The sequence below is a fragment of the Hemicordylus capensis genome, chromosome 5, assembly GCF_027244095.1.
Source record: "Hemicordylus capensis ecotype Gifberg chromosome 5, rHemCap1.1.pri, whole genome shotgun sequence".
NCBI lineage: Eukaryota > Metazoa > Chordata > Lepidosauria > Squamata > Cordylidae > Hemicordylus > Hemicordylus capensis.
In genome coordinates, this window is record NC_069661.1 from 201,539,959 (window position 1) to 201,560,553 (window position 20,595).

A 20,595-nucleotide genomic window follows, 5' to 3' on the forward strand; every position below is an offset into this window, starting at 1 on the left:
CATTAAAATCCAGAGGAATTGTGACAATACACTTTCTACAGTCAGCATTTATTCTAGGTTCCCTGAAACAAGCTATCCTCTTTGCACATGGATACAACTATTCATAAGACCCACTAATGAATCCTCACCTTCTTCTTCATTCGTTTGTTCTTCAAAGAAATACAGATAGGAAACAAATAAGAAGAAAATCAGGACATGAAAAAATAAATAAAAGGCAAACTCAATAGGCAAACTTAAAATGGGAAATAAAAACAAGTTGCTTACCTGTAATGATTGATCTTTAAGTGATCTGTAGACATTCATAATCCTGGGATCTGCACCTGCACAGGACCTCACAGGTGGAGTGCTCGAGCTGCTCATGGTACTCTAAGCGCATAGTGCACTTAGCGCAACCATTTATTTGGCGGTTAGAGCACCGCCTCCCTCAGTTCCTGTACGGACACTGTATCAGACGATCATCCTGTAACTTTAGAGTAACCATATACAACACCTTCACAATCCCGACACTTTTTTTCAGGTGAACAATGACGAGAATCCCCTTTCGAGGACCTACACTTTTTCTCATGTTTTTGTGCCCAATGGAAGCAGAGGATCCTGACACTTCTGTGGGGTGCTTAAAGACATGGGCCTCTGACGTCGAGACAGCACCCGATGTTGAAGGATTAGGCTGGCCCAAAGGCAGCAGTGGCTTCAACATAAATACCGGTAATTTTTTTAATTTTACATTTTATATCCCACTCTTCCTCCAAGGAGGCCAGAGCGATGTGCTACATACTTGAGTTTCTCCTCCCTGTGAAGTAGGTTAGGCTGAGAGAGAAGTGACTGGCCCAGAGTCACCCAGCAAGTATCATGACTGAATGGGGATTTGAACCCAGATCTCCCTGGTCCTAGTCCAGTACTCTAACCACTACACCACGCAGGCTCTCATGCAATGTAATGGCAGTGTAGACTGAGGGGACTTCAGCATCGGTGTAGCAGGTCAAAGAGCCCACTCATACACAGCAGCTCGAAGTCTCAATGCCCAGCTTTTCTGAGTTTGTCGGGAACAAGACACACAGATCTTACAAGTTGTAGTATTGTGGTCTTCCCCCAACCATAACAAACACTAGTCGTGGCTATCTGTAGATGGGAGTTTTGCGCCATACTTTGCACACTTCTTGAAAGTTCTCTTTTGGTCCCCCAGCACAAAAAGAGTAGTTTAACACACACTAGGTCACACCAAAAATCCATCCGAAAAGCAAAAAACAAGTCCAAATCAGAAAGCAAGAGAGTAATCTTAAAAGCAGCTCAAAATCCAACACCAAATAACTGGAAATAACACTTGTCTTACTGAACCAAGTCCAACAAGGCGAACACTAAGGTGCTTGAAAAGGAACTGAGTGAGTTGGTGCTGTAGCTGCCAAATAAACTGTCATGCTAAGTGCGCAAAGTGCCTAGAGTGCCACAAGGAGCTTGAGCATTCCGCTCACGAGATGCTGCGCAAGCAGACACAGAACCCAGGATTATGAATGAACTACGGATCACATTAAAGATTCCAAAATATTTTTATACGAGAAAGTAATAGCATCTTGTTGTGCAAGGAACATGAAGAACATGAGCCATTATGCTATCAAAGCTGCCTAGTGCTTGAAGGAAGGGCTATCCTTCCCCTTGCATCAGAACCTGATTGTGCTTCAGAATGAGGCCAAATTAATGGGTCTTTCTTCAAGGACAATATGTTTAGGACTGGTGTGTAAGGAAGAGTTAGGACAAATATTAATGAGAAGATGGAAATACAAAGCATGATAAAGCACTAGAAATATAACAAAAACAGGCATTTGGACAGAGAACTGCAGAGAAAAACAAAATATTATTATTATTATTTTGATTTATATACCGCCCTTCCAAAAATGGCTCAGGGCGGTTTACACAGAAAAATAATAAATACATAACATACAGTATAAATAATAAATAAATAAATAAATAAATAAATAAATACAGTAGCTATGAAACCCACCCCTGCCCTGCCCAAAGAGATTATAGTGACAGAAAGAAGCGTGCCACAAATGTGAAAGTCAAAATACGATAACCACAAACTTGTTTATATGTATTACACAGGTATCGATTAAATGGGTCTTTACAGACCTCTCTTCTCAATTTGCTGTTTTCATTTTCTGCATCCTCATTTCGAAGAGCAAGCTAGAACAAAAAAAATATTTTTTTTCATATTGTCTCATCAATTTAATTTTGTAGCTAATTTTAAGAACTACAAAAAAGTAGTACTTCATTAGTAAAAGGTGCACCCATGTTTTTCTTTTTTTCCCCCCAGGAGTACCATAACCCCCGATATAGACAAACAGTGGCTGAAATCATGACTAACCAACCGAGGTTGCAGCGAGCTGCATCCTAGCAGCAAGAAGCTGCCCTTAACGTAACCAGAAGCATCCCTACTTCCTCAGTTCATGTGCGGGGTGGGGGGAGTGATTGTTGCAGATACTTCCTGCCTCTAGAAGTGCTTTGCACCATTCAAAAATATTTCTGAGGGTTATGAAGGAATATCAGTGAAAAGAGCTTCCCCCACCAATGTACACATGCAGTGCTGAGGATGTAGCTCCTACTGCGTCTTCAGCTGCTTGGTCAGAATGCCAGCCAGTCAACATTCCACACAGTAGTACACCAGTATTAGGGACCAACTAGGGCTGCGCAATGCAAAAGGCAGACCCAGTGGTGTTGTACAACACCATTGGGGCTCACTATCACATTGCACAGCAGCCCTGGTGGGTCCCTAATGCCAGCGTACCACTGCATGGCATGTAAGCCAATCTTTCTAATCATTTGCTGTAATATAAGAAAGATATTGCTGTAAAATACTAAGAAAAATGGCTTGTATCATTATACGTGTTTATTCTCATGCACTTCCTTTCTGAAAGTGCAGTAGATCTACCAAAGGCAACTTGAAATGTGGCTATTACAGAGGTACTAAAAAGAGGGTCCTCCAAGGAGCCCAGAGCAGTGTGCTACATACTTAAGCTTCTCGTCACAACAATCCTGTGAAGTGGGTTAGGCTGAAAGAGAAGTGACTGGCCCAGAGTCACCCAGCTAGTATCATGGCTGAATGGGGATTTGAACTTGGGTCTCCCCGGTCCTAGTCCAGCACTCTAACCACTACACCACGCTGGCTTATTTGACAGAGATAGACATTTTTCTTATGCAATTTTTCAACAGCAGAAAGCTAATGTAAGGATTTCAGAGATTTCTAACCTCTACACTTCACAGTGCACATCACTACCATTATTTAAAAACACACATCCTTCATTGTTACCTTTTTTAATTTTAAGTTGCTATTCTCAAAACAGCTTATTCAATAAATGTCCTTAAATTTTTTGTACAATTTCCCAGATGCCCAATACCTGTTCATTGACTTTCTTCCCTTTCTCTAATTCCTTTTCCATATCTGACAATTCTCTGTCTTTTTTTGCCATCTGTTTTTCCATCTGACGGATCTCATCACGCAAAAAACGGGTATCACGGCCACCAGTAGATCGCTGAGCAACCTTTAAAAAGACATTAAAATAAAAACAGATAATTAAAAAGTTTCCAAGCAGGACACACAGTGAATTGCTTCAGTCAGAACTACAATGCGCACTAAACTTGTCCCTTGTGGCACTGTGTACCATGCAGTTTGGGGAAATGATCAAAGGTTTTGCTGCATACAGGAATTCTCATGCATATCTCAGAACCAGAACCAAAATTCATACAAGGTGAATGTCAAAGTCTAAATGTAGAATTATCAGCTATTAAATTAATCCATAGTTTATCTGACAATATATATTTAGCTCAAATCTCTAATGATATTTTAAACATTTATACCATATAATCCTATGTAAAATTATGCATTTCCTGTCTGAAATCCTGGACAGCTACCATCATCCAGTGTAGGCGATACTGAACTGGATGAACCAATGTTCTAACTTATAATGGGAGCTTCCTATGTTCCTGTATGGAATTTTGCAGCTTTGGACCTGGCAACCCTATTAAATTCATGGATCAGTCTATCTAAACACAAAACCTCATTTAAAAAAAAAAAAAAAAGAATTATTCCCTATAAATTAGCTAGTGTCCCAAAAGAATTTAGACAGAATGAACAGCATATACAAACACAAAATTTTTAAGATTCAACATACCTCTAATTCTTTTTCCAATTTCATCACCTTTGTTTTTAACTGATTTTCTGTGTGAATAAAACAGGACATAACTACTGTTACTAACATATCTTCAAAAGCCTCTAAACTTGATGATCCACTTACAGATAGCAATTTGTTTAAATCCAATTTTACTAATCACAAAATCAAAACTTTATTAAGACATACTGATAGTGTAATATTATGCATGTTTATGTGGAAGCAAGTCCCATGATGTTCAAAGACTCTTACTCCAAGTTAAATGCACATAGGACTGCTGTCTTAAAGGGGTAACAATTTATAATACACCTCAGGCATACAGCCATACTATTAATTGGTTTTTAAATTTCCCTTTGAAATTTATGGAACAAAGGGTGGCTTTGGGAAGTCCAGCTCTTAGAGAATGTGCACTCCCGTCGGGTGTGTCATCCAAACCCACTAACTGCTGGTTCCCAAGCCCTCCACCCAACTTTGGCCTGACAGTCTGTCCAACTATAAATCTTGGTTATGGAAGTTGGTTGGAGAATGTCATGCAGAAGCCGGGTAAAGGTCAGACACTGGTGGTTGGCATGTTGGGACGACACACCCACTGGGAACATGCACTCCCTGGGAACCAGACTTGCTGGTGATTAGGCAAAGCCACTCTTAGAGCCACTTAAGTTGGGTTGTATTTTGGCCTTTATCATCTTTGAAAGATATTCCCCCCTCATTCTATAGATGTTACAGAGAGGTTAACAGACAGTAAGCTAACAATGTTTAGAAGGTGCCAATGGATGTTTGCTATTGTAACCCTGAGTTCAGCTGCACCCCAGAATCGGCTGGCTAGAACCTCAGGACTTTCAGTGCAAACACATAAGTTTCCAGTGTGAGCTTCAATCATGTTCACATACAGTATGTTCCCCAACATTTCTATAGCTAGGAATAGTTGAAAATGTAGAGACAAAGCAAATGTTGCCTTGCTTATTCTTGCATACTTCTTATGAAACAAACAGATATGAAAGCCAGCAGGAAGTCTCCAAGAGTAGGAACTCCACGATTGCTACTACAGCAGGAAGACAATGGTGGATCACAGGATTGAACAAAACCCAAAACACTGAACTCAGAAGTTAAACCTTGCTTTATCCTGAGCTAGATTCAGATTTTCCACTATATTTTAATCTTCTGGACCTACCAAACACACTAAGAAACATCCAGAGTAGTTAGTCATGTCTAAACACTATTGAAATCAATGAGAAAAGTTAGCTATGACTGTAGCAATCAGCCCCTCCCTTACCCTAAAGAGTGAACTGGCAGGGAATCCTGTCCTGTCTGTCAGGCAGTGACCTCTAGGGATCAGACATTCAGCACAAGGTGACCAGGAATGAAGAGGGCATGGCAGCACGAAGTGAAGGGGTTCTTTGTTCTCAGTTGGAGCCAGGCAGGGGAAGCAACAGGTTGGCTGGCCAAGCCATGGCAGCAACCAGGAACTCTGCAGGGGCCTGAAGTCTCTACCATGGTTTTGGCAAGTTCAGGGAAGAAGCCAGGGCTTGGCTTCAGAGAACAGTTTAGAGAACTATCAACTGGAGTGCTCTTTTTGGAAATAATCTTATAAAGTACTGAGTGTTTGCTGTTATCTGTATCTGTAACTGAAGCTGAGAGAGAGAGAAACAATACTGAAACAATCTGCAGTATTTTGAATAAAGGTTATTTTTTTCTGTGTGGTCCTTTACAATTTTAACCAGCCTCTTTGAGTGGATTTTCAACTCAAGAAAGAAGTGGGGCTGGAAAGGGGTCTTACTCTGGTGGAAACATGCCTCAAGTTTGATTGCTCAGCAGCACACGACCAAGTTTTCTCCTCACGCGTAGGCTACACATAGGAAGTTTTTTGTATTTTTCCATTTGGTAAAAGAAAGAGAGTTTTCCTGGAATTTCGCCCACACCAGGGGGGGATTAAACCCTGTTAAAAAGTGGGCATGTTGGCAGCGATACCAGAGGTACTGTCTTTGTTGAGCAAACATGAAGGGAATGAATCAGCCATTTTCTTTTCCCCACGTGGACTTGCTCTGAGCCAAAGGCTGGGCTTAAATCTGCCATTCACCAAGTCTCCATTCATTACAATGACCAACTCAAATCCCATTAATTTTAGGGACCTAAGGGCATAGGAAGCTGCCATATACTGAATCAGACCATTCGTCCATCAAACAGACTGGCAGCAGCTTCTCCAAAGTTACAAGCAGGAATCTCTCTCAGCCTATCTTGGAGATGTCAGGGAGGAAACTTGGAACCTTCTGCATGCAGATGCTCTTCTGCATGCAGATGCTCTACCCTGATTGTGCCTGATCTTGTCTGATCTCAGAACTTTACTGGAACTTAGTTGTGACTAGCTTAATTTGGATGTTGCCCAATATTTACTGGACAAGAGCCCTATTCAAACATTATGTTGTAGGAGTCTACAGATGTCTGTACAATTGTACGTGTTTTGTGTGAATGAGCATTCATTTTCAAAGTGACCCCAGGTACAGGGCCCCTGAAGTATAGGATACAGATAGGATGATTTCTGCTGTACCTGTGTTCTACATAACATATGAATAACTGTAACTGTGTACATTCATGGTATAAGGTTTCAATATAACATGTGAATAGAGCTAAGATTGGCAAACTTGTTCTACTGTTCAAAATCAGTAATACACAATTGGTTTTGTGTGTTTTACTTATCCACAGAAATGTTGATACCAAATTTGGCTTGCTCCTCCCCAGCTTTCTCAACTTCTTCTAGTGCCAGTTCTACTTCTTGGGATTTCATCTAAAACAAAAAAATCAAAATTAAATAAACCATAATAAAAACATTTTAGATTGATTTACAAAATGGTGTAATCTAAAATAAGACAGAAGAGGCACCTTTTTAAAGTGACGATGCTCTTCTTTTACCAGGAGGAGAGCAACTGGCCCTATCTAATCCCAGCACAGCACCCATCCAGTGGTTGTTGCTCATATCTACCTGGGGTCTATCTAGACTGTGAACCATTTAGGGTCAGGGGACCATTATATTTATTCATTTATTCTTCCAAGAATACTGCTTTGAGAACTATTGTTGGAAAGTGGTATATAAATATGTATAGCAATAATGGCAGCAGAAACTATGTGCAGATATCAGACTCCTAATAACACAACCAACCACACAACCAGTAAGAGGTTTTGCATCTTGAAGAATGGAATGGCTATCATTTTGACCACAAGATGTATTAATAGTCATATTAACAATACCAATATATTGTTTAGCAAGTCACATGAAGCAAGCTAAGTGACAATAGTAAGCATACTAGAATCTGTCACAAAATAAAGGCCAAGAAATGAGAATCAACTCAAGAAGTTAAGACCAGAAGGACCAACTCCATGGCAGCTAGATTGTTTTCTAAAAATTTTATTCCAAAAAAATGAAACAGGTGTATGCTTTCATACACAAACATTTTGCATATAGCAGGGGACACAGCTCAAGTCACAGAGTAATTTTTATTTGTATAATTATTTGCATTTATAAATGTTTGTACATTATGCACATTTGCATATTATGTAAATAAATTGTCATAAATTTGTTAGGCTAGCCAGACAAAGTATAACAGAGGCAGAAGCAGAACAGCAAAGTCTCAGGAATAAATTCTCCAAACCAGGTCCAGTCCCAGTCAATCCAATAAATCTGGTGACCAGAGAGTTCAGGGAACGGGAGGCATTGCATTGCTGCCTACCCAAGGATAGGAAATCTTGCACCTCCACTTAGCTCAGCTCTCTCTTGCAAGGTCATATCCTTGCTAAAGCTGCCATCTCTTTCTTTTCCTGGCCATTCCCCTTGGCAAGACACTGTTCTCCCCTACCTCTGCTAGTCCATTATATACACTCCACTATATAGCAGCAAGTAAGCCCAGAAGGGTACAACCACCCAGTTATATAATTAGTTGCCCATAAAAATCTCTTTTTGCAAAGTGCTGAAGCACCATTTGACTTACATCTGAAAAGGTTGTAGCTTCTAGAAGTATTGATCAATACTTATAGACACTTGCTGTATGCTAGACATATTCTGTGCTCTTGTAAACATCAAGGTTTCCATTTGAAAACTGTTCATCTTTTTAAAAGTCCTATTATTGCAATTAAGAATCCCCAGTACTAACCTTCATTAGTGACTGAGAAATTTTAAAAAGCTGAATTAATCGTTCAGGGTTCTCATCCTTTAGGTCATTTCCATCAATCTAAACACACAAGCAAAGTAATTATACAAGAAAGTGTAATTCTTTTACATTAGCAAAATTAAACATCTTAATGCTGTAAATATAAAATATCATTCAGGTTCTTTACAGAATACATTTACTACATCATGCTACATTTACTACTACTACTACTACATTTACTACATCATACCCCTGCTAACTTGGCAAAGAGGCACCTTCTAACGTGGTGATTCTCTTTATTTAGCAGGAGGAGAGTAACTGGCCCTATCCACCCCCAGCACAGTACCTCCAGTGACTGTTGCTGGTGTCTATCTGATGTTTCTTTTAGATTGTGAGCCCTTTGCGGACAGGGATCCATCTTATTTATTTGTTATTTCTCTGTGTAAACTGCTCTGAGCCATATTTGGAAGGGTGGTATAGAAATCGAATGAATGAATGAATCATGCAAAGCACCTTAGCCACAGTCTCCAGCAAATTATCTGCTAGCTCCTCTTGACGAGGCAAAGCATCAGGATCAATCCTCATTATCTTCTTCCATTCTAAAATGGGTGCCATCTCGAATGTTCATTTATCTCTGTTACAAGAACAAATCAAATGTTTGGAATTATAGAACCATACGCACAGATATAATTATCTACTTTTGTTACAAGGAAATGAAGATTTACTAGATACCATATTTTTAAAAGACACAGAAATGCAAAGCAGATAACCAAGACTGGTCTTAGAGATACTCATGAGCACCCAAGTGCTTCAGCGTCACTTACAACTGTACTCCTCAAACTGCATTGGAGACTTTTTAGAGGGCCCAATACTTTTAGGGGCGGTGTCTATGGGGTACAAGAGACTGTGTGAGGATGAAGCCTGAGACACTGTGATGATGTATGTGAAGAGGCAATACGTGTGACTCTTTAAACAGTGCCCTAAACTTTGTAGACTGTTACTCACTACTCTTTCCAGTTTTTTTAGCTCCCTATCTCCCCATTAGGTATATATGTCAATATGCCTGGAATTTGGGCTATTGTGTTAGTAAGAAGTCATTCGCACATAACACGAAACCGGAGGTCCCTTCAACTCTGGTTTTGTTAACTGTACTTTCCAAATGCAGGCAAACAGAGCTTGAACCCCCCCCCCCAAAAAAGGGACCTGTGGTTTCCCTTCCCGGACTCCGATTTGTACCGTAAGTTATCTCTAAGTTAACTCCAGTGGTGTGATGCCAGCATTATGTTCGAATGCTGACACTGTAATTTCCCCCTCATGCAATCAGAGTTGAGAGAGGAAATCCTCCCTTGCTCCAGCTGCTATTGGCTGCCAGGGCTGTCCTTCATTAAAGAAGGAAGCCCCGGCAGCCAGTTCCCCCTCCTTTCTGCAGTCAGTGAGACTGTAGAGAGGCAGCTCTCCATTTTGTCCAAATGTGGATGGATGAGTGGGGGGAGGGGCGCAGAACTGCGGATTTAGATGTAATGTTCCGCGTTACGTCTTAAAGCGGCCAGTCTAATTTGCCACTTGCTTTCCTGCTCTTCTCTTCATGGTCAACCTTCATATTAATTCAATTCATTGCTCACCAGATAATTTTAGACAGATTGCTATAGTGTGTGCCATTATTATAAAACAGAGGTCTCTTATCCTAAACAAACCAGGTTCCCTCGCCAAGTAAACTTGGTCGATACACCATTCCCAGTTACAGGCTGTGCCTGACAGTGCCCAACAAAGGGATGGAAGGAACTTGATTTTCGAAAGTGGACTAGGTTTCTCCAATAATTCTCCATTGATTTTCTCCAATAAGTACTATTTATTTTTATTCAAAAGTACATCCTCCTGAGTTTTATAGGGCTCATTTAGTCCCATGTATAAAGAGAACTGAAAACATACAACCCAATCCTAAACTTGTATGCTCAGAAATAAATATAATTGAGTTCAATTAGGCTTGCTCTCAAAGCATGCATGCATGCATAAGATTGCAGCCATGCAGCCCAATCTCATGTAGAGCTAGATGTTATCTGGTGCTCAATGAAACCGATGTTCTAAAGAATAACTGAACTGCTCGGAATGTAGCCTAGGAATGCACACTTACTATAAAATAAATTCCGCTTAACTATGTGGGATTTATTTAGGAAGTTTTGCCATATGTATTTACTTCTTGAAACATGTCACTACTAATACAATACAAAGGAGACTGAATGGATATAGCAGAAAACCATGATTGGTGGGGGGGGGGGTTAAGGTGTGCAGACATTGATTTAATTCCTGATTTTGGATTCCTCAGAAACCCTGACCCTCCTGATTTTGGATTCCTCAGAAACCCTGACCCTCCTACATACAAAGAAAACAACTGGTGGTGGTAACTATTCTAAGTTTGGCATGAACTCTGCTCAACCTTCTCTTGCTTGTGCAATCATTCCTGAGTAGTTCCAAGAGTGACAAGCATATGGATTATCCAGATCAGTTTCATGAACCATGACCAACCCATTTCAAAACATAACAATAAATACCTCTGCAATACCATGAAAAAAGATCCAAGAAGAAAGAAAGGGGAGGAAGGAAGAGCGACAGAGATTGCAGATCCAAGGAATTGACATAATCAAGATTCTCTTGCCACGTTGGTACTACCAAACAACAGAACTTAAACCCACCATATTTCATGTTTTAACTGAAAGCTTTCAAGTCACAAAAAATATTCTTCCTCAGGCAAACATATTCAAGAGTAAAATTAAACAGATATGTGCCATATGTTAAAACCTGACCACCCCCACCCCCCACCAACCTTGTCCTGGCCTATCTCAGAATAACCTGTTTCCTAATATGGTTTTATTTCACTACAAAGAAAAGGAGTGCAAAAATCTAGACATAAGCCCCTTGTGGGATCAGGAACAGCTGCTGAAGAGGTAAAGAAGCTGGGTTCTCTTCCATCATATGTGGCTGTATGAGAGACCTGACCACCACTTCCTCTCAACTCCTTAGTGAAACAGAGGCACTCTTATCCCTGAACTTCTGGGCAGAGGTCCTGGGCCTTCACACACCCCGGGGGCCCCAATTCCTCTTTAGTCTGTCCCGGGTGGTGTGGTCACTGTGCTGCCATGCAGGGCAGCTGAACATGACTGTGACCTGTGCCAGGCGGCCAAGCGTGACCCCTGCTTCAGAGACAGAGGGAGAGTGGGGAAAGCAATATGTGGGATAGGAATGTGTTAAGTTGCATGTTGAAATGTTTCTGCTAAGGAATATTTGCATAAATAGATCTATTTTATATTCTTACATTCTTGTGAGTTCAGTTGCTGTTTGTGATCCCACGTGTTAAAGATACTGCATGTGTGTGGGGGTGTGGGGATGATGTTTATCTTGAAGCCGGGAGGTGGGGGGGGCTCCAAAGGCCTTTAGGTCCAGGCTCAAAAATTACCTAGGTGCACCTCTGAGTGCATAAGGGAAGGAATGGCTCACAGGCCAGAGTTTACAATTTCCAAGTAGGCCAAGAACTACCGGTAGCACCCCTCCACTAAATATTACTGGGAAATGCACCCACGAGAACAATCTCTCTCCTCTCTGATACACTTTGTCAAGTACCTGCGTCCCTCTTTCCAAGTGGTTTCTAGAAAGCCTAGTCTCTAAAGTTAGCAATAGTGTTTGCCCTAGGTATACTATAGTAAATAAATGGTGAAACGTTTGTGCCAAATATTAACAGGTTTATTGTAGCATCAGCTTTCATGGATTTTCCCTTTCAACAGGTGACAGACAGGCAATGGGTTGACAGATGGCAGATTTCTTTATACATCGGGGGGGGGGATGTAATCAATGGAGCCCAAAAGCCATGAAACCCAAGAGATACACCATCAGCACTTGTTATATAGGACTGAGCTTTACATAGAAGTGACATACGAACATAAATTTAAAATTAAAATTTAATTTTTAATTAAATTTAAGAAAATTTTGAAAATTTTAAGGTTTAAATTTGTAGGTGATTTTAAAATTGTTAAATTGTTTTTAGTTTTTGTACATACTTTACTGTTTTATGCTACTGTTAACCGCCCAGAGACGAAAGTCTGGGGCAGTGTACAAATTTGATAAATAAATAAATAAAATAAAATAAGAACAGCCTTGCTGGATCAGGCCCAAGGCCCATCTAGTCCAGCATCTTGTTTCACACAGTGGCCCACCAGATGCCGCTGGAAGCCACAGGCAGGAATTGAGGGCATGCCCTCTCTCCTGCTGTTACTCCCCCGCAACTGGTACTCAGAGGCATCCTACGAAAGGGACACAAGACTGTCCCTCTTGCATTCACCAGGGCTTTTTAGTCAGACTACTTACATTCATCTTCTTTTAACGTAGATAGATAGACAGATAGATAGATAACATTCCATGCATTGGATAAAGTGGACTCCAGTCCACAACAAACCCGCTAGACTTTAGAAACCCAAGATCGCTTTCCTTTTAAACTGGCACCGCCCACGGCAGCCTCCCAAACGTTAGCTGGAAAACGAGCAGACGAAGCTGATGATGAATAAGCCTTTACCTCCGATTCTTAGAATGCTCAAAAGGGGAAGACCTGCAAATCCTTCTGGCGAGAGAGGCTTCGGTCACGTCAGTAGGCTTACTCCAGAGCAATTATAGATTGCGGATTACAGCCATCACGCCTCAAACTGGAAAACTCCCATTTTGTACCAAACTGGCCGAAACGGAAGAACAGCCGCTCCTGGGCGAGATCTGGGAAGCGCTGCCAGCCTCCCCAGAGAATCGCGCCTCGGCCGCGGACAGTTCCGTCGGCACGACGCTGCTAATCCTTGATCTCTTTCCAACTCCACCTTCCCTCATGCCTTTTTCTCCGTCCCTCTCCTTATCAGGGCTTTCTGGTTTCCGTAATCGTTAACGGAGAGGGAGGAGGAGGAGATGGCCGCTGCTAGGCGACGCCATCAAACAGTCCGCTCCAGAATCGGAAGAACCCGGATATTCTTAAGCATAAATGACTGCCGAGTCAAAACTCCCGCGGGACTACAACTCCCAGAGTGCGCTTGTCAAGGACTACAAGTCCCACCATGCTCTGTGGACAAGTCGTTACACTGAAGAGAATGAGTCGTGTCTGCAATTGCAACGGAGAACGGTTGTGAGGAAAGGAAATTTTAACAAGAAAATAATAATAATGGAAAAATTATGCTGGGGGGGGCGGATAAAATAGAAAACTACATATCCCAAGATACCCTACTTCTCCGAAGAGGCCGAAGTTCTTGAGCGTCGGCTCCCTAGAATGCTGGGATTTGGAGTCACGCTCGGCAGCTTCCCAGCATTCTTGTCGAGCTTTGGAAAGGAGTAGAGCTCTGAGGAGGTGTAGTGCTAAGTGTCTGCGCCTGCGCAGTATTAGGAGGGTGTCTCCGGTTTCGCGTTCCAGGTTTAGGTTGTGTAGAGACAGGATTGAAGCTGCAACAGAATGAGATATGGCGGAGAGCGCGTTAATCTGTGAAGACTCCAGGTAAAGCGCTGTGCGGAGTAAGAACCGTGGGGAGAGCCTCAGATCAGAGTCCTGCAGCAGGAGGCTGGGTGTCTCAGTCATGCTTGTGATTTTCCCAGGAAGGGAACGTGAGAGATGGGGGTGGCTTCCTGACTCTGCCTTCTGCTCTCGCTTTTCCAGCTATTGAGGAAAGAGCTGGAGCTCGTCCGCCAAGGGAGGTTAAGTCAGTGCTTGGAAATTGCAGAGTTGCTGTGTGCAGTTCAGTACCTCTTGGATACTTTATACGTGCAATATGATAGTCATCTACAGAAGCCTCTTGGTTTCTCGTGTGAGAGTATTCAGATGTAACGCTTGGGGAAAACCAAAGAGGGATTGTTCATGCTGATTTTCTGGGATGTGAAGGGAGGAACAGAAAACTGACTCTCGTGTCAAATGGGTACTGTATTGCAAAGTTATTGCATGATGTTATCCAACCACATACTTGCACTGTGTATGTGTTTGTACAAAACATGTGTGAGAAGCCATGAGTAAATATTGCAAAGAAATGGTGCTTGTTATGGAGGCTGGTTTTTATCTGAAAGTGTGTGATGTTGTGTATTCCACATGTTACCAGCATGTATTCTTTTAGAGAATGAATATTCCTGGGTACAGGTTTCCATAGAAATATTTGTGAGAAACTAAAGAGGCAAAGGAGTGCCCCTTTAGTTAAAGTGAGTAGCAAAAAAAATATTCTGTCATGAATAGAATAAGCCTGAAAATTCTATTGCTTATAAATGTGACAACCGTTGAACTAATAACCTGAAACTTGGCGAGGGGTGGGGTGTGTGATCTACTTGATGAGGTCTACAAATGTCCTTAATTTCAAGAAGATCTGATTTTTTAAAAAAAAAATGCCATAGCTACACCAGATTAAAAAGTACTGAAAACTAACACTTTGGTTCTTTTTTGTCCAAATTTTATCCAGGCACATCATATATTTCTTTCAAATGTTCACTCATTCATTCATTTGATTTCTATACTGTCCTTCCAAATATGGTTCAGGGTGGCTTACACAAAGAAATAACAAAGAAATAAGATGGAACCCTGACCCCCAAAAGGCTCAAAATCTAAAAAGAAACATAAGATAGACACCAGCAACAGTCACTGGAGGTACTGTGCTGGGGGTGGATAGGGCTAAACGTTGATGAAAATGACTGATGTAATCTGTTCAGGCTTGTCTAGGAAGGCAGTCCTTTGTTGTTTTGGTGAAGTTATGACGAGTGTTTCAAAAAGTATTAAGGTATTTGCCCCATTAAAGACTATGGCTAACAAGTGCTGGCAAAGTTATGCAGAGCATGACAGTTTTGATAATGAAGCCAGAATGCTGGCGCATTTTGCCAGTCCTCTCACATCAGCAGGGGGAGCCAGCTAGTGGATTCTGTTGCAAATTCAGTGCCTTTTCCTTTAGTGATGGAAGGTGAACTTTCAGGGAAAGGTGGGTGGGGCGGGGTGGGGTATGGGACATGGAATGGGAAGCCAGGTGGGTAGTTAGAGCAATGTGCTGAAGAAGCAGTCTTGGGGCTTACTTCTGAATAAGTCTCTCCAAGATCGCTGCTTCCTCTTCTTCCTTTGAGAGAGTCTTGTTTGCATAATAAAGGAGGTGTTACAGTAGATTCATATCCAGTGTTCTGTGTGGCCTGCCAATTTAACAGTGGCAAAGAGGATGGGATCTTCCTGTGGTAGAAGTACTACTGTATCTGCACTGGCCAGTATTTCTGTATCCACACAGTGTGAGTAAACTAGTGTGAGGATTAGGCTTAACAAGACTTCTTGCAGACAGGACACTTCAGACAGCATTCTATATCTTACAACCACACAAGCCCCCTAGAGGCTTGACAGGATCATACATAACAGCTAATTTCTCTCTCTCTCTCAATAGAGTTTTGTTTTTTTTAACCAAAGTGGCCCCCACATGTACCTTCCAACAAACTGTTGTACATACTGTAGTTTATTTTGTTGTTTCTTTTTTTACATTTATATGCTGCTATTTCTCCAAGGAGCCAAGAGCAATATATTTGATTGATTGATTGAATTTATATATCACGTAATATAGAAATCTCTAGGCAGTGTGCAGAATTAAAACATAATATAAAATATAAAACATTTAAAATTCATAAAAAGATAAAAGTAATAGATAAAAACACATTAAAATTTAAAAATTTGGTTTCCATTAAAAGCCTAGGAAAATAGGTATGTCTTCAGGATCCTCCTAAAAACCAAACAGAGAAGGAGATGCTCTTATTTCAGCAAGGAGCACGTTCTAAAGCCCTGGGGCAGCCACAGAGAAGGCCCGGTCCCGAATTGCCACCAAACAAGTTGGCGGCAACCATAACCAGACCTTCAGATTATCTTAATAGGCGGCAGGGTTCACGACAGAGAAGGTGCTCTCAAGTACCCTGGACCTAAGCTGTTAATGGCTTTATAGGCAATAACCAGCACTTTGTATTTCATTCGGAAACATATCGGCAACCAGTGCAGTTCTTTTAGAATTGGTGTTATATGGTCCCTTCGGGTAAACCCAGAGACCAATCTGGCTGCCACATTCAGTACCAATTGTAGTTTCTGAACTACATACAAAGGCAGCCCCACATAGAGTGCATTATAGTAGTCAAGCCTAGAGGTTACCAGTATATGTACTGCTGTTTTAAGGTCATTTGTCTCCAGAAATGGACGAATCTGGTGTATCAGCTGAAGCTGATAAAAAGCACTCCTGTCCACAGCCTCAACCTGAGAAACCAGAGAGAGTTTGGGATCCAGGAATACTCTCAGACTATGAACTTGATCTTTTAGGGGGAGTGCAACACTACCCAGAACAGGCAGATCTAAACCATCTCTCGTATCCTGACCCCCTACAGACAGTACCTCCATCTTGTTTGGATTCAACTTCAGCCTGTTATCACTCAATATACATGATTATGTTTATCCTCACAACCACCCTGTGAGGTAAGTTAGGCTGAGAGAGAAGTGACTGACCCAAAGTTATCCAATGAGTTTCATAGCTGAATGGGGACGAACTCAGGCCTTCCTGGTTCTAGTTCAAAATTCTAACCACTACACCACACTGCTTCCATACACCATTGTAATGCAGAATATCCTACAATTGTTTCAGAAATATATCAAATACAGTGCAATTCACTGCATTATGTTATACTGTGTTCATTAGAATCAACACTATATGTGACATTGGGTAGGGTACTGGATTGCTAACACTAATGATAAATTTCCTTTTCACAAACCTCAGGAATTAGATAGTCAAATCTGCCAGTTTAAGGCCAGAATTAAAACTATCTCACTTTGGCTCAAGGTCCACAAAGCCGGGGAATTGGAACTTAAGCCTGATGCCTTAACAGACATGCCATGTGATTAGTAATGATGTTGTGCAATGTCACCAACTTGCCTTTGATGCCCTCACATGGACACCGTGGGGCGTCTTTGCTGGTGCCAGGCACTCCATTGTACCCATTTTCAGTTGGGCCTCAAAGACTAAGGAGACGTGTGGGAACATGGAGAGCAAGTTGTAAGCAAGCACAATTGATAACATTGCACAACATTATTACTGATCACATGACACGTCTGTTAAAGCTTCAGCCTTTGGTTCCAATTTCCCGACTTTGTGGAGATTGAGCCAAATTGAGATAGCCTTATCTCTGGTCCTTGTCCTTCAAAAACTAGCAGGTTTTTTTTAACTATCTAATATACATATGCATACATATCAAATACACATAAGTATCCACAAGAACTGCATATACAAAGATAAAATGCATTTATGCAATCGCCCTTTTGGCAATTTATGAACAAGTTGTAGTGCTTTTAGGTGTTTGAATTTAGCTATGAGGTATTGGAGTAGACATGAGTCTGATATGTTCATGCAAAAAAAGTTTTGCACCCATCCCAGTATACATCTTTGAGAAATGCCAAGTAGAGAACCTAAAATAAATTTCCTTAACAGGCAGCCTAGAAATTGGGCTCAACTATGCTGAACCATTCCGAATGGCTCATTATTTATGTTACTGTTGGTTGTATGTTAAGCATAAATCTGAAAAACAATATTCTGCTACATGTAAATATTCTTGATAACATCAGCCTATCACTTCCTAAAATGCTTTTAAGCATCAATAAGTAAATAATAGCACTCTTCTGTAAGTCATTATTCTTTTTTTGGTTTTTTTATGGTCAGCAAGGGACTTCCATGGGTAAGTGTATATGATTAAACATTTAAAAACGATTAACCCAGTGGAGAATGTCTAGCAGTCAATGGAAAAAAGTATTTGACTCCTTTCCAATTATACAGAGTTGTTTTTATGCACTATATAGCTTGTGAGGGCCACAGTCCAATAGATCTTTGTCTACTTTAGGTGAGCCAAAAATCTTCTATTTGCTAGAGGGTTTTCTAACTTTTCTTTGATCATCGGGCTCTTGTATCATTTTTAATGGTATTTTACAAGTGAAATCACTGGTCCCGGGCAACATTACATGTGTGGATTTAGTTGCATGTTTTTCTGGATTTAAGCTCAGATTTGTTGGATTTGTGTGTATCTGGGGGCTGGAGGATGGATTACAATATATATTACACATTTCAGTTTCCCATATATGTCAAATATAGTCCAGAACAATGGATTAGTAAGAAATTCTTATTTATCAATTGTATATATGAAATATGCCACATTGCTGTCACAAGAAGCCCCCAAGCTGGCTAAAGTAACAAAAACACAAACCTTTAAAATCAATCATATTTAAATAAGAACATCAAACTGAGATTTTTAAAATGTAGTATACTGGGGTGGGGGTGGGGAAAACCAGCATAATATCCCAGAATAGGGAGAGTTTTAACCAATTAACAGCCTGATGGGGAAAAGGTAACTTTTACCACATTTCTTGAAATTAGTTAAGGCTGGAGTCAGATGAGCTTTCTGAAAGTGAGTTCCAAAGACTAAGTGAAACAACTGAGAACCCTATCCCAGATGTTTGTCAGTATCTCTTCATTTAGTGATGGCACACAGAACCATGTTTATCTTCCCTACATGAGTATTAGTTGCTCTATTGAAAAAAGTGAATGGTGGTTTGAATGAGAATTTTGAGTTGTCCTATTTATTTATTTGTCATATTTATAGATAGTCCAATATATGCATCCCTAGGTTGTGTACATGATTTACAAAATACATCAAACATAAAATCAGAATAAAAATAAAACAGTTTTACAGAATAAAAACAACAATTACAACACTCAAGATATTTTTAACTAAAAGTCTGAGAAAACAGGTGCATCTTAAGGGTTTTTTGGGTGTTTTTTTAAGCAGCCAGAGATGGAGAAGCTCTACGTGGGGCTGCCTTTGTATGTTGTTCAGAAACTTCGGTTGGTTCAAAATGCAGCAGCTAGATTGGTTTCGGGAGTTTCTCAGACCACATTATGCCTGTTTTAAAACAATTGCATTAGCTGCCAATCGTTTCCGGGCAAAATACAAAGTGCTGGTAATTACCTTTTAAAGCCCTAAGTGGCTTAGGACTGGGTTACCTGGGAGAGTGCCGCCTTCTGCATGATCCCTACTGCACATTAAGATCATCAAGAGAGGTCCATCTCCGTATACTGCCAGCTTGTCTGGCGGCGACTCATAAGTGGGCTTTCTCTGTAGTAGCTCCTGAGTTGTGGGATATACTCCCTATAGATATTTGTGGCTTAGCATCTTTGTCAGACTTTAAAAGAGCCCTTAAGACACATTTTATTTTAGCCTGGCTTTTAGTCATCTTTGAATGTTTTAAATTGTTTTAGCTCATTGTTTTAATAGGGTTTCTTTTAATTGTGTGTTTATTGTATTTATGGTTGTGAACCACCTAGAGCCTTTGGAGTCAGGCAGTATATAAATTAACTAAATAAATAATATTTTGACAGAGGGTGCATTCTAGAACCCTTGGGGCAGCCATAGAGAAGGCCCAGTCCCAAGTCGCCACCAAACAGGCTGGTGGCAACTGTAATCAGACCTCCACAGATTATCTTAATAGGCAGCAGGATTCATGCTAAAGAAAGCACTCTCTTAAAAACCCTGCACCCAAATGTAAAGGGCTTTATAATGTCTGCCTTTTTTATTATTAACATCTAGCTCTGGAATATTATGTTCTGGTACTCAAATCTTCGTATAACAAATTGGTGCCCAGCTTTCAATCTGAAATTTAAGGTTTTTTCTTCATGAATTTGTCCAAGGAAATTTTCCTAGAAACAGGAGTGAGGCCAGGATTCTTTTCAGCACATTCTAGTCTTTGTTAACCAAGATCCTCTCTGGGGAGACCCCTACATAGATTGTCAGTAAAGCATAAAGAAAAAATAGACCTCTTATAATGAACAAATGGCCTGCTCAAGTCTGGTTACACACCTTATACTAACCTTCCAGGAAGGGTTAGCTGGACATGAGCATTAATTGCTCTGTTAGGGTGCTTGTTACATATACAAATGTTTTGTATTTCAACATCACTAAGTGATCTTAAGCTTGTTCTTAGTATTGTAGTTGGTATAATCTTTGTGTGGCTGTGAGCAAGTGCTTTATTGAGAAGGAACAGCTGAATTAACTTGTGTCTTTGCAGGCAAACAATCCTTTCAACAAAATAATCCTGGAGGCCTAAAAAAGGCAAGACTAGAAGTACAATGTTTGCTTGGACACCAATCCCTGTTCACCAGGGAAGGATTTTGGGCCTGAGTTCTCAAGGAAAGGGTCTCTGACTTCTTTAGCATACTCTTAGGAAACACTTCTCTCTTCCAGCTTTTCTATGATAGACT

The 20,595-nt window shown here is 40.7% G+C and overlaps 2 protein-coding genes across 13 annotated transcripts in view; one reads left to right on the plus strand and one right to left on the minus strand.

Annotated features, from left to right (window-relative positions):
• Window positions 1-13,638, minus strand: part of CEP290 (centrosomal protein 290) — a 121,035-nt gene extending 107,397 nt beyond the window's left edge. For 3 of the 7 annotated variants that reach the window (XM_053256357.1, XM_053256354.1, XM_053256350.1), the window contains exons 1-8: window positions 12,861-13,303; window positions 8,813-8,933; window positions 8,303-8,380; window positions 6,873-6,942; window positions 4,164-4,210; window positions 3,390-3,533; window positions 2,125-2,178; window positions 129-149 (exon numbers count right to left, since the gene is read on the minus strand). In XM_053256357.1, coding sequence (XP_053112332.1) covers window positions 129-149; window positions 2,125-2,178; window positions 3,390-3,533; window positions 4,164-4,210; window positions 6,873-6,942; window positions 8,303-8,380; window positions 8,813-8,914 — 516 coding nt within the window. In that variant the 5' untranslated portion in view covers window positions 8,915-8,933; window positions 12,861-13,303. Of the gene's footprint in view, window positions 1-128; window positions 150-2,124; window positions 2,179-3,389; window positions 3,534-4,163; window positions 4,211-5,433; window positions 5,487-6,872; window positions 6,943-8,302; window positions 8,381-8,812; window positions 8,934-12,860; window positions 13,304-13,547 lie in introns of those variants that run through there. The other 4 variants (XM_053256355.1, XM_053256352.1, XM_053256351.1 and 1 more) reach the window with 3 other exon arrangements.
• The window catches only part of TMTC3 (transmembrane O-mannosyltransferase targeting cadherins 3), a 67,708-nt gene continuing 60,584 nt past the window's right edge, over window positions 13,472-20,595 (plus strand). For 5 of the 6 annotated variants that reach the window (XM_053256361.1, XM_053256360.1, XM_053256359.1 and 2 more), the window contains exon 1: window positions 13,473-13,811. The gene's annotated coding sequence lies outside the window, so the exon portion shown is untranslated. Of the gene's footprint in view, window positions 13,812-20,595 lie in introns of all 6 variants that reach the window. The other variant, XM_053256367.1, reaches the window with a different exon arrangement.